The 16194-nt window shown below is 37.6% G+C and overlaps 2 protein-coding genes across 4 annotated transcripts in view; one reads left to right on the top strand and one right to left on the bottom strand.

The window, feature by feature from the left end:
- ANLN (anillin actin binding protein) overlaps positions 1-11766 on the top strand; it is a 31634-nt gene extending 19868 nt beyond the window's left edge. Inside the window, exons 16-25 of the mRNA XM_044454529.1 lie at positions 1952-2000; positions 2092-2148; positions 3414-3452; positions 3697-3718; positions 4885-4997; positions 6195-6248; positions 9265-9351; positions 10130-10237; positions 10955-11127; positions 11434-11766. Coding sequence (XP_044310464.1) covers positions 1952-2000; positions 2092-2148; positions 3414-3452; positions 3697-3718; positions 4885-4997; positions 6195-6248; positions 9265-9351; positions 10130-10237; positions 10955-11127; positions 11434-11557 — 826 coding nt within the window. The 3' untranslated portion in view covers positions 11558-11766. The remainder of the gene's footprint in view (positions 1-1951; positions 2001-2091; positions 2149-3413; positions 3453-3696; positions 3719-4884; positions 4998-6194; positions 6249-9264; positions 9352-10129; positions 10238-10954; positions 11128-11433) is intronic.
- Positions 11767-14396: 2630 nt separating this feature from the next.
- The window catches only part of AOAH (acyloxyacyl hydrolase), a 99031-nt gene continuing 97233 nt past the window's right edge, over positions 14397-16194 (bottom strand). For all 3 annotated transcript variants that reach the window (XM_044454496.1, XM_044454517.1, XM_044454506.1), the window contains one exon: positions 14397-15519. In XM_044454496.1, the coding sequence (XP_044310431.1) occupies positions 15391-15519 (129 nt within the window). In that variant the 3' untranslated portion in view covers positions 14397-15390. The remainder of the gene's footprint in view (positions 15520-16194) is intronic.

Raw genomic sequence — 16194 nt, 5'->3', positions numbered from 1 at the left:
AGTTGCTCTGAAGTTTATTTTTTACTGTCATGCAAAGCATTCAATACTGCATCCCTCAGAACAGTTGGTTTCTCTAGTGATACTCTGCACCAACTGGCCAAGTTATCATTGGTCATAACTTTCTTTTTTATTTTCTATCTAACCAGTGAGTTTATTTTTACTGCTAGTTAGGTGACAAAATGTATGGAGGCAGGGAGGCTATTAAGCAATTGTAGGTTATATTATTCCTGCCTTTTGAGTAGGAGAAGGAGACATAATCCACACTGGATGCCTTGACATACTAAACAATGAGGACACTTTACTAGGAGTACTAATAAAACTTTTAGTAAAAATAATAAACATATGGGAGCTTTTTTTTTGAGTGGGTTAAAATATTGTCAATAAATAAACTTTCTCAAAAGAATTGCACTCCTTCCTCCTCCCAAGTTTTTGGACATTTGGAAGGGGCAGCTCATCCACCTTTTTCCAGATGTCCAAAAATATTGCAGTATATCTGAAACAAATATACACTCTTGTCAGAATAGCTGCCGAAATTGCTGGTAACGGGGGGAAGTATACTGAAAGGAGATGGCAACAGGATCTCTCTTTAGTAATATAATCCTCTGGATTTCAAATGTTGGACCCACAATTTATGACACCTTTTTGGGGTCTTTACTCCAGAAAAGAGAATTATTTATTCCCCATACTTCTGTGGGAACTTACTGCTGTGGTTGCTGTGTTTCCCCGACATAAAAAACCCTGAAAAGGCAGCTGAATGGGAGCAAGTGAACAAAGTCACTTAGGGAAGGTGCAAGTTCCACTGATGCCAGCATCCATTTTATCTGTCCTGTTTTGCCACCTCTAAGGATTTATTTTTGAAAACTGTCAAACTGCATTTTTCCTGGAATATATACATAGATTTATTTCATGGCTGGAAAGTACATGGAAGGACAATTTAATGCAAGTTTGCCCTCCTTTTATTTCTCAGCCATGAAAGCTATATGTCTTTCCCAGTGTATGGAGAACTGCTAGTGCAACACAGAACTGAGAGGAGTCTTTTGATGAGGATTCTTATCCCCAGCCCTTTTTGTTCTGCCTTTTTTCCTTTTACCAGTGATCTTGAACCAATGGTTGGCATTTGTGCACAAAGTGGCACACATGCAATCTTACCTTGTCATTTTCTTTCTGTGTTTTCAACTGCACTTTCTACTTTTGACAGATAAAACTTCAAAGTAGGTTTGTGAGGAAGCTCTGCCAAATCAGTCCCTCTAGTGTTTGCAGATTTCATCTTGTGCTCAGCCTTGCCTTAGAAAGTGAGCCAAGACAAGAAGTAGTCTGCAAACGCTTACTGAATGAAGGGTGCACAGCTGGCAACTTTCTTCTGTGTCACCTGCAGCACAGACCATGGCTGCTGCTCATGATGTAGAAGAGCCACACTACTTGTGAAACAGTCATGTGTGGATCAATTCCTGGTGAGCACTGTGTGAATATTGGGCATATGTCTCAGGAACATAGACTCACGGCCATGATAAAACAGACTAGAGTTTGGGGAGCCAAATGCAGAGAGTCTGACAGGTTTTCACCCCCAGAATGGATTCTTCACGCATCCCTAATTACAAGGACATCATCCAGGCAAGGATAGTTACCTTGGGCTGCTATAAGTATACCTTTGTATACTTCTGAAAGATTGATTAAATATTTAAGACTGGGAAGACATTTGTGCACATTTCTGGGACCAGAAAAGAATGACCCCCCAACTGCTCATATTGAAGTTCTGAAGGGAAAAGAAAACCTGGCAGCAGACCTGAAGTAGTAGTAATAGGTGCATGGAGGGTGATAACAGGACAAGTTCTGCTAAAAAAGATACTGGGAGATGGTAGAGAGTCGAAAGAGCTACCACAATAGTCTTTGTTCGAATTATTCCAAATTGTAAAACTTCAGTTGTATTTAATATTGTGTCTCCTTTTTGAAGGCAAGATGTGTCCAGTGACTTTGAGATAAATATTGAAGTTTACAGCTTGGTATGTATCTTTTTCAATACAAATCTTTGTGAGAGAACACTTTGAGAAGCAATAAGTTTCAACATCTTGATTCCTCCACTCTCTCTGTTAGGTACAGAAGAAGGAATTCACAGGCACTGATAAAAGGAAAAAAGCAGCTAAGTCAAAGGTAAAGAGAGTACTAATTATACTTTAGTGATGGCTTGTGCTAAAGGAATCTAATGGAAAGATACGGCAATAACTTTTAGCTTTGACTAAAATATTGTACTTAAATTTATTAGCACTAAATTTATGACTATGCCTTTACTTATTTGTAAGGAAACTTCTATACCTTGAAATCGTTCAGCTGAAAAGCTGCAATTCCATCTTACATGGCATAGGGCAGTGTTGGTTTTAAGACACAAGCCTGCAAATGGTTGTGCTTTTCCATTCTTGCATCTACAAGTTATTTTGCCTCTTTGGCCAAACGTGCTGGTTTTCTTATTCCATTTCCACTTCATACGAATTATATAGCAGTGCTCCATTTCGAACAATATTGCCTGGTAGCAGGTTTGCTTAACACTTGGGACAAAGCTGCCAAATGCTATCCACTTCACAAGAAATCTTCTTTTTACACATAACAAAATATGTAAACACTTTAGTATAGTAGAGTGGGTGAAAAGGGTGAGCTGTCAGGATATGCAGTTGGTAGAACAACTTCTTTAGTTGAGGGATCAACAAAAACCAGTGCTAATATGAATAGAATAGCCATAGAACAGTTTAGTCAAAATGAGACAGGTCTTCTCTTGCAAGATGCGATAGCTCCATTCTAAGGAATTTTGCTATAATCTATTGCAGTGGCCAGACTTGTTCAAGGGAAGAGCCACTTAGGCTAAGTGTTGGATGTTTGAGAGCCACAAGCGAGTGCCCACATGCAACAAGCAGCAAGCGGCAAGCGGGCGCCCATGGGCACTTGTGGTGGTGAGCAGCGTGCCGCAAAATAAAGTTGAGCCTCATGAGGCTCCCGAGCCTCAGTTTGGCCACCCCTGCAATATGGCTTTCGTTTAAAAAAGAGTATATCATGCCTTTAGCATGTAGGGTATGTGTTTAGGTAGTTTATACATTTAAAATCTATTTTGGCAAGCAGTTACACCAATCTACAACTTCCGTTTACACAAAGTAGCTTGAAAGTTTCAAAAAATGCCTGCCACAAGTAGAAAGTTGAGAATTATAGAATATACACAGTATGATTTTGGTAGAGAGGTACCATTTTCAGTGCCTCTGTATAGGTCCACACGACAGAAGAATCTGTTTTGGATTCAGGCAAATCTAATTGAGTTGAGAAACAGCTATCTGCTGACTTTGCTTTAGCACTTAAATAATAAATGACTCTCTTTTATGATGTCTGTTACATTTTAACTACAGAATACATTTGTGCCTTCTCTAATGTCACAGGCTATTACTCCGAAGAGATTACTGACATCCATTACTACTGTAAGTACTAATATCTGAATAATTTCCAAAATACTAACTTGTCATCTCAGAAAGCGTAAACCTGGCTGTCATGAAGGCTATTGCTTCCCCTAGGTGTGATTATGTTTCAAATCCTGACTACTGGTTCTTGCCATACTTTTTTTGCAAAAGTCAAATAACCAGCCTTTCAAATAAAACAAGTGTACTAAAATATTTTTTCAGTAACCTGTTTCCTTATGTGTGTGTGTTTGTGTTTGTTTTATAGAAGAGTAATCTTCTTGCACCAGGTAAATAAAACCTTTAGTTTTGGTACTTTACTACTAACCACCAAATGTTAGGGCCTGGAGGGAATTATTGTTTGTATACATTTTTATTTATTTATGAAAGCATTTCTACCCCACCTTCCCCTGAAAAAAGGGTTCTTAGAGCTGTTTACAAAGAGGACAGTCCTTGCCCATAGGCTTATAATCTCAAGAAGTGACACAGAGGCAGAGTATTGGGATAGGAGTGAAGCAAAGAAAACTGAGGCACTAAATTCTTTGTTGACTGGTTCAGCAGGTCATGGAGCTGAATCTGTACATAGTGGAAGGGCTGCTGCTTTCTCTTCTGTTTAAGTCCTCCTCTGTGACTTTTGGTAACAGTAGGAAGGGGTGCCAAGCTGCTGCTGCTTTTCCCGATGTCTCAGTAGTGACAGCTGGCAGGAGGGGTTCTCTGCTCTACCTGTGTCCAGGCATGATATATGCCTGCCACTGTTTTATGTGTTGGCCTGATGACAAATTGTAAAAAGTGCTACTCTCTCAATTACCATAATGCCCCATGAAACAGTGTATTGTTCTTTCCATTATACAGAAGGCTCATGCATGGAGTATGGGAGGGCAAGTTGCCCAATTAATCCAAGTGACACTTAACAGTCACAGTCAGAACTTTTGTGCAGGGACTTGGTACTGACCCATATCTTATGCAAATACAAAGAATTAAGAAAAACCCTCCTTTGTACACTTTTTTCACCACTGCCATATTCAAATATGAGGAATATTTGTACTTAAACTGTAGTTATCTCAAAGTGAGTCTGAACACATTAGACTTTCTGCGGTCAGTAGTTCTTGCCATTTTCATTTCTTGCTGTTTCATGTATAATATATGGTGCTGTCATCCAATCAGAATAATCCAGTGAGAGTAAAAAAAATCAGCATATGACTTTAATCTCAGTTTAAAAGCAAATCTCTGCTTTTAGATGATGAGGTATAGGTGGAGAACTTAACTGTAGTCCCTCCTGCATGAGAGCAGGGAGGAAGTGCTTCCTCTAAGATAACACCTGAAGTCTACAGTTTCTATTACTTAGGAGTCTTGCATAAGTGGGGATGTGCTTTTAGTTAATTAAAATTATTTTAATTTGTTAGATTAATCAATTAAATGTTTCAACTCTAATAATGTATCTAACATTTTTTTTCAGCCATGGCAAGTCCAGGTGGACCGAATGCTGTACGCACAAGTAACTTTGTTCTTGTTGGTTCACACACAATTTCACTCTCTTCAGTAGGAAATACCAAATTCCTATTGGACAAGGTAACCAAGTTATTCAGGGTTTTTTTTTTTTTTTGCAAGTTACTTCAGGATACATTGGTAGCTTAGTGCAGAGCTGAATATAAGGTACATTTGAAACCTTTTAGATCCAGATTATTTACAGTAGATGGTATAGGATTTCTTACCTGTAGTTGTTGAAATGATAATAACATAATACTCCCCCCTCCACCCTGTATCTTTCCCTAAATTATACTGCTGAAACAAATAATTTTGAACTAATGGTGGATTTTTTGTACAAGAGACTATGAGTGCTACCCAGTGTTGGTTCTTCGAAAAAAAATTTGGGCTCAAAATTTTTCAGTTCTGAGTGTGTATCTTTGCACTGGGCTCCAGCTGGCAGATCTCAGTGTTCTAGTAAAAACAAAGTAGTTTCTATAAGCCTGAAGTTTGCTGTATCCTGGTTTAGTTTTGTCATCTTGGATTGTGAACTTAAAAATGGTATTGTTGGGGATATTCAAAGGGTGTATGAACAGAGTTCATCTCCATATATAATCAAATGGGTAAAAGTATCTGTGCTTCATAACAACTATATGAAGAAGTATTGGGTGCATAATAGTGCATTTATGGTTGCGCTATTAAAAAAAGTAGTAGTTTTGCTTACTACATCTTACATGAAAAGATTCCAAATTAGTTTATTATTCAGTTGTCTTGGTTCAGGAGAAGGCTTTTCAAAGAGAAGAATATACAGTATATATGGATTCTATTATGCTGTACAACGTGCATTCCTCGGAAAGGCAATTGCTGGATTATCAGAAGAATGTTTGCAGTTTATTTAGGTTCCCTTGTCAATTCGTATGTAACTTCCTTGCTTTTAAACAGCACTAATACATTTAGTATATAATAATATAATGGTAGTGCTACTAGTGTCTGGCTAAAACCCAAGAACTTCAATTAGAAAAGCAACTTTCACACGTCAGCTATAAACCAGGAAGTAGGAGCTTCACTTCTAACATGTATTTGCTTAAACTGCACTGGCTGTAAAGCACATCAGACTACTTCTGTAACTTGCTTCTTTTCTCGTAGGAAACTAGCCTGTGTTTAGGTTGGGTATGTTGCTCTGATGTACAGCTTAAATGCTAAATGTACTATCAAAATGCAAATCAGTGGTGTTATGCTGCTGTGCTTAGGTTTTGTTTTGCTTTTTTTGCATTCAGCATTGCCCATTTCTTTTTTTCCTAGATAAATTATGGAGTTAAAGAAAGAGAGCTACTGGGTTGTTTGTTCCAAGATAAGGTTGCTATGTTTCTTTTAAAAACAGTTCCCAATGCATGCTGCTTATGTCTTGTCACTAAACTTTGCTTATGGCCACAATGACAGCTGCTTTAAGGACCACTTTAAAGTTTTCAGACTGGACATTGGAAGACTGTAAGTAATCTTTAGGGAATCTTTTGGATCAAACAGGATTCTGACTTCTAGACACAATGTCCTCTGTTTATTCCATGGCTGTATAAATGGCAGTCAGCTTCAGGGTACAGAAATTACACTGAGGAGGGGTCAGTTTTCAGCATTGCACCCTTAAATATAAATTCCTGCTGGCTCGAAGCCTAAGTTTGACTTTGCCTCTCACAGTGCCTAAAAATAGAAAACAATAAAATTTAGAGAGCCTCTGCATGAAAAACATTGCTTAAACACTGCGCTATGGCCTCTTCTAACTTTCTGCTTACACAGGAAAATAAAAATATTAGGTACTGTACAGTGGGAGGGCTTGCTGTTATCAAAGAGAGACCATCTTCGCTCACTTTTTTTATGCCATGCTTCTGTGTGTCAATCATAATGACCTAAATAACAAGTATAGAAGTTGCCAAATATTCTTGCATTATTCCGGAACCAACTTCCTGATTTAGCTCTTGCTACAAGTGGTGGCTGCAGTCCTTTACTTTAATGCACATGTGTGAATGCTATCTGTTTTATTATCTTTGTAATTGTGAGGGACCTTATGTGTGTGTGCATAAGGAAATCACTCCTCAAGGAAGAGAAGAGAGAGCCTGTTGGGGTGGAGAGTTTTTGGCCCTCTGGATGTTTTGGCCTACAACTCTTATCCTGCCATAATGCTAGTTATGCTGGCTAGGACTGTTAAGACTAGAGGGCCAAACATCTTGAAGACCACAAGCTGCCCAACTTGATCCATGTGCATACATACTTCTGGACAGTATGGCATTATGTTCCACTTATAATAGTCTTGTTAATGGCAACAGATGCCTTCTTTTATCATGAATGATAGGATTTTGAACTTTTGTTGTGAGATAAATGTGAATTTAAAAAAATGGTGGCTACCATTGTTAAATGAAATTATTGAAACTGAAAACAGAGCAAGACATCAATATATAATACTGTAAAGAGTTGGTCCACATTCATAATAGTTTGTTTTTAATTTGCTTTAAAAGCCTCGGAAAGAGAAAAAGGTTGGTTTCTGTGCACTGATCATGGCAAAATTCTTTATGGCATTAAGGATGCCCTATTGTGAAGTGTGCTAGCAGATCTACTTCCTTCTCTGTTATTGACAGTGAACTAGGCATTCAAACCAGAAGTAGTTTAATGTTTGCATATAGAGCAGTTCATCGCTATCTAAAGAGAGTGACTTGAATGAGAGAGGTTATGCTTGCTCATCTTAAGGTGAAGGTGATGCTTTGTCTATTTCAGAAGAGCAGGGCTGTGTTGCATTTAGTATAGCAAGTTCAGCTTGGTCTTGTTGCAATTAAGTTTTATTAACAATAAAAGTGTTTAGCAAATTTGGATTGCAAGTGAACTTGCCAGACCAAAATAAAGTCAATTGTTTGTTTGTTTTAAGAAGGGGTATGAGGTCAGTGTTGGCAGTTTGAAAAAGAGAATAGAATATGGGACCAAAGAACTATTCCAATGGTATTTCTCAAACATATATAGAAGTACTTTTTCTGAATCAGGAATGGTAGTATTCTACGAAACAATGTTTACTAATGTCCCACAGATACTCCTAGCTCAGCCTAAGGCATAAGCTTTGACACCCTTATACTGTGTGGAACCAGCACTACATAATGTTTGCAGAAGAGTTAAGCATTCTTTAAAAGGATGTACGGATTATTCAGGATGAACTCAGATTTGCCATGTTAGGATATACATCAGTTCATAAAAGCAGTGAATGAGTGTGTTGTTTTGCTACTGTGTTTCTAAATATGTGCAGAGCATTTTTCTAAAATTTGCTGGAGTGCCAAACTTTGGAAAACATGTCTTGGTCCTTCAAGTGTGCTGTCTAAATTCCTGGGAAAAGTAGACTTTCTGCTTTGTGCAGTGGTACAAATGCTTAATGTCTTGCTGGAAGCAGGGATGCCCTTTGCTTTTGGATGTTGCTTGGCTTTACCTGAATGTTCAGATAACACAGTTCACCACAACTAGTATTAAAAAAAATGGTAGCCCAAGTACTGGTGGTGTGTATGTGAGTTAAGCTTTGCAGCCTCATACTCCAAGGTGGCTGACAGGTCTCCCACATCAATCATATTTGTGTGAAGGGTTGTGGAGGGATGGTTTGCTGTGCTAGATGTACTTTGGAGTGTGGAGGAAGAGTTAGTACAAGAAGTATATCTAAAACGATTAAAAGATAAGCACAGTTTCCCTCCAGCTGTAAGGCCCAGGTTCCAATGTCTTATTATCATTCCACTGTGCCTGGTACTACATAGGTGGGATCCCTTAATTCTATTACATATGGAGCCCTCGCTGGATAATTCCAGGAGTTGAACTGATGCAACTATTTGTAATAATAAGGCATGTACGAACTTGTTACACTGGTGCCATTTTCAGTTGTTGGCTGGGCTAAAAATTATGTGTGTAGAATGCTTAGTCTGCTTAATAAGGTCATATATTACTGAGCCTTCTTCTCAGTACACCATGCTTATTTTAACAGCCCATGTCAAGCCTTGTGCTGCCAATGTTTTGTCCCACCTCTTCCTAGCTCTCCAGCTTAATAGCAACAACGTTGGACCCAACTCTAGAGAGTCCTGCATCCTGACTCAGAGATTTTTAACCCTCCGACTAAACATATAACCAAAGATCATTGTCTTTCCAAGCAGTTAGAAAATTTTGAATTTTTCTAGAACCTAAGCATTTAAGCCTTCATCTGGAACATGTGTGAAAAAGTTCATAGTAGCTTTGAAATCAATGATAGAAAGAAATTAACATGGATATTGGATATTTATTTATTTATTTATTGGTCTTGCAGCCGATGTGATTTTAGACAGAAGATGATTTTTCAGAAATTTCCATCTGTTTATTCTTTCAGGTTCCTTTTCTATCTCCCCTGGAAGGCCATATATATCTGAAGATTAAATGTCAAATAGATTCTTGTGTGGAGGAAAGAGGCTTTTTGGTGAGATACCACTACATGTGTAGATTTTCAAGCCTTTCTTAATCTAAAAGAAGAGTCTCGATTTGTCCTTGGAAATTTGTCCTGATGCTTAGGGCTTTTTAATTTCTCTTTCCAACAGACATGTGACTAGGTTCTGGCTAGTGAAGCAAGCCTAGACTAATTTCAGAAGTCCTTTAAAAGAAAGATATATGAGCATAGTTCTTAAATCATACTTAACAATATAGCTAAATAGTTACTCCTGAATCCAGCAGATGGCGCTTTGTGCTATAAAAACCACTATGAGTTGCAAGATTGCAATGGCTGTGTTCTCAGAAGTATTGTGCCACACTGATTATATCTTTGAAAAGAATTGTGTGAAAGTTCTAGTACATTTTCTGATATCAATAGGAGACATAAATACTCCAGAAACTTGTTATATTATGATTTTTGTACTTTCATAAGCTGGCCTTCTTTAATAAAAGCAAGCCAAAACAAATGTCAAATATTCTCAGCCACTAAGTGCTGCTTGCTTAAAATCCGGTATATAAGAGAGAGAGAAGGTAAGAATGATTGTATATAGATAGTGGCATTGGGGTGGGCTTTGGTGAATGAAAGCTTGCTGAGCTGTTGGCTGGATAGAGAAAAGGTGCAGCAATAGGTACTTACAGCACTTCTTAGATTGCTTAGTGAGCAGATCCTGAACATGGAATGTTCTAATAAAGCTGTGAGAATTCAATTATAAATAAATGTAGGAATAGTGTTAGTGTTCAAGAAAACGTCCTTCTCTCTCTTCCCCCAGACTATGTTTGAAGATGTTAGTGGGTTTGGGGCTTGGCATCGACGCTGGTGTGCTCTTTCTGGAAACTGTATCTCTTACTGGACTTACCCAGATGATGAAAAAAGAAAGGTAACTACACTGCTAAAAATCCATGTAAAAGCAGATTTGATAAAGCATGGAATGTAGTAGAATCAACTTTAGCCCAGTTCACATTATCCACAGCCAGGGATGATATTCACACTTCTGGAAGGCAGATGTAGAGGCATTCTTCGTTTAGATCTTAGTTGAAAGGATGCAATATGGAGAACTTTACTGAAGGCATCTTTCAACCTATGTGTTCCTTTCTGGAGACACTCTAGGGGGCTGCATTCTGTTGATGGGCAGGGCTAAACGCAAAAGGGGAGGGGGCCGGAAATACCAGCATCTTGCAGCTGAAATCTCTTCCTGCCTTTAGGGATTTCAATCTTAGAATGTGGAAGAAATGAACAAAAGGCAGGAAACCACCATACAATTGCTGGTCGGGGCAGGGGGGAATGTAGCCTTCTAAGAACCCTAGAGAGTAGGATTTAGCATCTGAGCCTATAGTGTACAGCTCTGCTTTACTGTAAGTACAGTAATTGGAGGTGGATCCATATGTTGCTTTTTCTGGGATGGTGGGCAGGAGGACAAGAGCACAACATCAATCCCTTACCCTTACCCTACCTTTATTAGATATTGTATCTATCTATCTATCTAAAGTTTTTTAGACTGTCACAATAGTCACATGACTCTCTGGATAGTTTACAGCAGTTGGTTAAAAAAAAAAAAACCCTTGGTGTTTTAACTATGTGACTTTTTAAATTTCAGCATCCAATGGGCTCAATAAACCTGGCAAACTGCACTAATCATAAGATTGAACCAGCCAACAGAGAATTCTGTGCTCGGCCAAACACTTTTGAGCTAATTACTGTTCGGCCCCAGAGAGAGGATGACAAGGAAACACTAGTTAGTCAATGTAAAGACACACTCTGTGTTACCAAGTAAGCAAATGTGTTATATTTTATCAGTAGCCTAGCATTTCTGTAGGCTTAAAATACTCTGTTTTCTAAAACTTTGAATATATTTTCACTTTGTCTGTTACTTTACATTTTTATCTAGGCAGAAGTTTTTGGGAGTTTTGATATTGCTATTTGTGTAGATCACTTTGTACAGTTAAAAGGATACATGGAGCTGAGGTGGGGGACAGTTTTTGTAATAATGCCCCCATCCCCTTTTTTTCCTCTACAAGAAAATTTGTGGATAAATGCTTAACGTCATTCCTTTTTTGCCATTTGTTTTGTTTAAAGGAACTGGTTATCTGCTGATACTAAAGAGGAGCGTAATCTGTGGATGCAAAAGCTCAACCAGGTTCTTGTTGACCTTCGCATGTGGCAGCCTGATGCATGCTACGTCCCTATTGGAAAGCCTTGAACGGAAAGAAACCTCATCGAGCTTGCTTGCAAAGCCAAATACAAACTGTTGCTCTTTTCATTTGGACTTTATATAAAGTCCTTTGGGATTATTCATTATACTATGCTTTAATATCTGGAAGGGGATATGTTGTATCGGACTCCTTGCTGAATATAGAGTTCTAACTCTTCTAGCATTGAAGTATGATAGCTGTCTTTAAGCTTTTTCACTGTGCTAAATATTTTATATGTAAGACTTCTCAAAATTTGTTATAAAGTTCACTATTAAAATTCCAGTTTCTATTAATTAATACATCAGAGACTGGCTTATTTCATGAAATGAAGAAATTCAGCACAGGAGGAAAAAAAACCCTGGTGAGTTTTATCTATACATGTTATTTTTATCAGGGATGCCTTAGAGTCATTCAATTTTAGTGGTGAACTGAAGCAGGAACTTCAATGCTTTTAGCTGTAAAGGTGTTGATAAAAACCTATTTAGAGATTTAAACACAAGCATTGTCTGGTAATGTTCAACATACTTGGCACTTGCAAATGTCAGTCTAGATTGAGAATTGCATAGGATAGTCATAGATCCTGACAGTCAAATAAGGTTAAAAAGAAACTGGTGCATGATTTGCACATAATATGGTTTACAGATATGATCAGCTATGCAGTATGTTGCACATTTTCCTAGAAAACAATATATGTAGTGTATTCCTGAAACTTTTATTAAAAACTCCTTATCTTCTATTTTCTCTAGTCATATTCATCTTCTCCTTTGAATTTGAAACTCACTGAACTTTGAGCATTAAGAACAATGTGATTTTCCTCTAGCCTCTGTAGAGCTGCTGTATGCAAAATAATACTTGTAAAAGTCCACAGGTTTTTATAATTGCATCTCTCAATTCAGACAGCTTTAGCTGATCTGTAGTATGCAAGAGTGCTCAGTTAAACAGATATACAGCTTCACACATGCTTTGTACAGGGTACTACAATGTTCTTTGCCACCAAATGTATCTTTATCAGTAGTGGGATACGTCCCCTATGCTGCTACGGCTTTGAATACTTAGAAACACTAACAGTGTGTTGTTTCCTTTTTCACTAACTTTGTATTAGTGCTCTCAGTATTTACTTTCTTCAGGTGTTTTAAAACTATAAACAAGAATTTCTCAAATAAAATGCTTTAAATGTATCAAAGGGGTTGTCTGTTATGTTTATTGTCTTACAATACTAAAAAATCATAGCAAATAGGATTTAACAGTCTTTGTCAAGGTGATGATATTGATGTATGACCACTGCATTCTCTAGTTTGGTTGCAGTGATGCAGTTCTACACCAGTATCAGTTTTTTATTGTGTAATTCACTAGGCGTCAATATAATGATACCAGTGCATGAGAAAGTAGACTAAATAAGAAAATGGATTAGCAAATTAGTAAACTTAGTGAACTAAGAAAGTTAATGAGTGCAAGTATAAAATATGTATCAGAAGAAAAGGTATGTCGGATAACAGAGACCTTCTGCGGAGCAAGCTCAACCTCAGCAATATACCAGTCTTGGTTCCATGGGTGTTGTAAGAGAGGCTACTGGGCCCTGGAAGAGGAGAACTATGGCAGTCTTGGACTTGATATAGTTCACTTCCTTCCAATAGGAATTAATTGGGAAGAAAACAATTTGTTTCTTCCCTCCCTGCTGGGCTTTGAATAAGGTGGGCCCACTGTATTCAGATCACCCCCAGCAGGTACTTTGATTGTACTGCTAACAAACACAACATGCAGTTCCAGAATGCTTACCCATTCTTCAGTTGTTTAAAATGATGCAGATGGCTTTTCTTCAATAAACTTGTATGACAAAAAATGGAGCTATCAAATAAGGTGATATATATGCACAGTTTCAAATGTGTCAAGATTAACACTTGTTCAAAATATAAAGGTAGCTTAGAGGTTAAGCCTTACATTATTGCCTTACTTTGGATATTTGAACCACATTTAGAACATTGTGATTCTTTATAAAATGGTAGGTAATAAACTTGATTTTTTTTTTTTTAATTAGAGGAGGTTTTAAAGAAATTTTCTGAAATGATTTGAGGAAATATTATACAGGAATGGCCCAACAATGTCTAATCTCTGGAATCATGAATAAAATTTTGAATAACCCAATGTAACTTCTAACACAATATTGATTGAAATATATGTATAATCTAAATGTGATCATTCAAAATGTCAGTCTTCACCATTTTTGACACAGAATTACTGGAGAAAGTTTATATTCTCTCTCTCTCAAACTTGTATCTCCACTTCTCTCTGGTGTTGTAAATTTCCCATCTATTTGTCATTAAGCTCTTTCAATCTTGAATTAAATCTGTTAGATAAAAATAGCGATGCATGTCACAGACAAAGCCTAGACAAACTGAATGTTATTTTTGGCCTGTTTAAAAGTGCTTTGCTTTATAGGTAAATTTTGGAAGAGATTTGTGTTGCATACTACAACGATAAATGTAATGCCACTTGGTGAAAAGATCAGATGTTACGTGCCATCAAATGATCTCCAACTTACAGCAACTCTGTGTTTTAATTGTCCTCTAAAATGTCCGGTTTGACAGCCTTGCTCAGCTGTGGCTTCCATTTTGAAATTGATCCATGATTGCTCTTCCACTTCTACCTTTGACCTTCCCTAGCATGACTGACTTCAACAAGTCTTGACTTCTCATGATGTGCCCAACAGACAGCAGTTCCAGCTTGATTTGATCTATGGCTCACTTGTTCATCTTTCAGTCAATCCAGGGTATTCACAAAACTCTCCAGCACCATGTTTTGAAAGCATCATTTTTCTTCCTTAACTTTCCTTACTGTCCAGCTTTCCCACCCATACATAGTGATCAGGAATAAAATAGAACGGATGACCTTGGTCTCCAGTGAAATCTTTACATTTTCTAGTTCCTTCATTGCTGCCCTTCCAAATCTCAGTCAAATAAAAATTCCAACAGAATTTTCTTCCATGTGCTTTTTTCTAAGTTGACTTTTTGAAGAAAAATGAAGAATTGGAGAAAATCATGAGTAAATCATGATATCAACAGTTTGAGAACCCTTCTCTTCAAATCATCAATCTTGTATGGATCATTTAATATGGAGGAATCCTCTTTTTAGCTTCTAGCAGATATTTTAGAAGATATCTAATATTTCAGATTACAATTTTATATAGACTCGGATGGCATTCCAGGGGCAGAAGGACAACTCAGATCTGCAAGAGTAGAGAGAAAAAGGACTTTGCTCCAATGCTTCTCCTGTATGGAAATTTCCAGTATTGGAGGCAAAATGACACGGGGTAAAATGTCTGGAAGCCTTGGAACTGGTGCATATAATTTGATTGGGTTGTGTCCATTTCTCTGCTTTACCTCTTTACATTTGTCACTGATCATAGTTTATAGCCCTAATATTTTACATAATATGTACTATATCGATCAGTCTGCAAACCTGTCTAATCATATTGTTTGTTAAAACATAACAGTGAAACTTGCAATTGTTGAGGCTAACAGTGAGGTGAAAGAACTCACAAATTAAAAACAACAGTGAAACTTGCAATTGTTGAGGCTAACAGTGAGGTGAAAGAACTCACAAATTAAAAACAACAGTGAAGGCAGAAAAATAGGAAGACCAAGTAAGTGATGCATTGACTCCATAAAGGCTTGAACTTACAAGAGCTGAGCAGGGCTGTCAAGGACAGGACATTTTGGAGGGTCACGATAAGTCAGAGATGACTTGATGGCACATCAATAAATTGGTCTAGTGAATTTGCAGTTTACTTCTGTGGAAATGTGGTCTTTGATGGAGAAATGGTTGCCATGTCTGAGTGGTGATATCAGTGCCCTCCTTGAGTATTGAAGACTCTTCCAATCTCCTTGTTGAATGGATTTTCTTTTTGAAGAACATGAGGCCAATCATGGAGTAACTTCTGCCAGATGATTTTTGCCGCAAGTGCAGAAGCAATCTAGAGGAAGTTGAAACAAAAGGAGAGAGATGTCACTTTCCATTTAGAAATTCCTTCACATGTTAAAGATTGGCACACTCAGCTGCTGATTGAAGGCACAGAAATCTGGCCAGTAAAATAAAGCATTTGCACTAATAACATGGCCATGTAATTAAATTTTTGATAGTCCCTTGTTTTGCCACTGATATTTCAGTAGTTATGACATTCATGGTTAAATATGACTGGTTTTCGGCTTTTCTGTTGTGCTGTTTACTTAGGCTGGTTTTGCTCGGGGAAACAGGCGAGACATTAAATTTTGGTGCTTTCAGAGTGTTAAAAACAGTCTGAAATGTAAATTGATGCTTGCCTAGTACACTTAATAGACTCTTACCAAATTAATATGTTTGCTTTTGGGCCACAATTCTATGCCTTAATTCTTGCAATGATGTAAATATTAGAATCTGCAACTAAGAATTCTGTGACTAAAATAAGCAAAAACAAAGCTAATTCATATCAGTGACCTAATGAAACATCACTCGTCAGTTTTCAGAGCTCCTAGATTTGTGGTGCAATTTTATACCTGTCTATTCAAAAGTAGGCTCCAATCTGTTCAGTAGAGCTGTTTCAGGCACATGCATAAGACTGCAGCCTAAATATATTAAGCTACAGGAGATTTTCATGCACAAAGAGAAGGTC

Source organism: Varanus komodoensis, unplaced genomic scaffold, assembly GCF_004798865.1.
Source record: "Varanus komodoensis strain SLA01 unplaced genomic scaffold, ASM479886v1 scaffold10, whole genome shotgun sequence".
NCBI classification, from domain to species: Eukaryota; Metazoa; Chordata; class Lepidosauria; order Squamata; family Varanidae; genus Varanus; species Varanus komodoensis.
The sequence above is the reverse complement of the archived record's forward strand: the minus strand, read 5'-3'. Positions and strand labels throughout refer to the sequence as shown.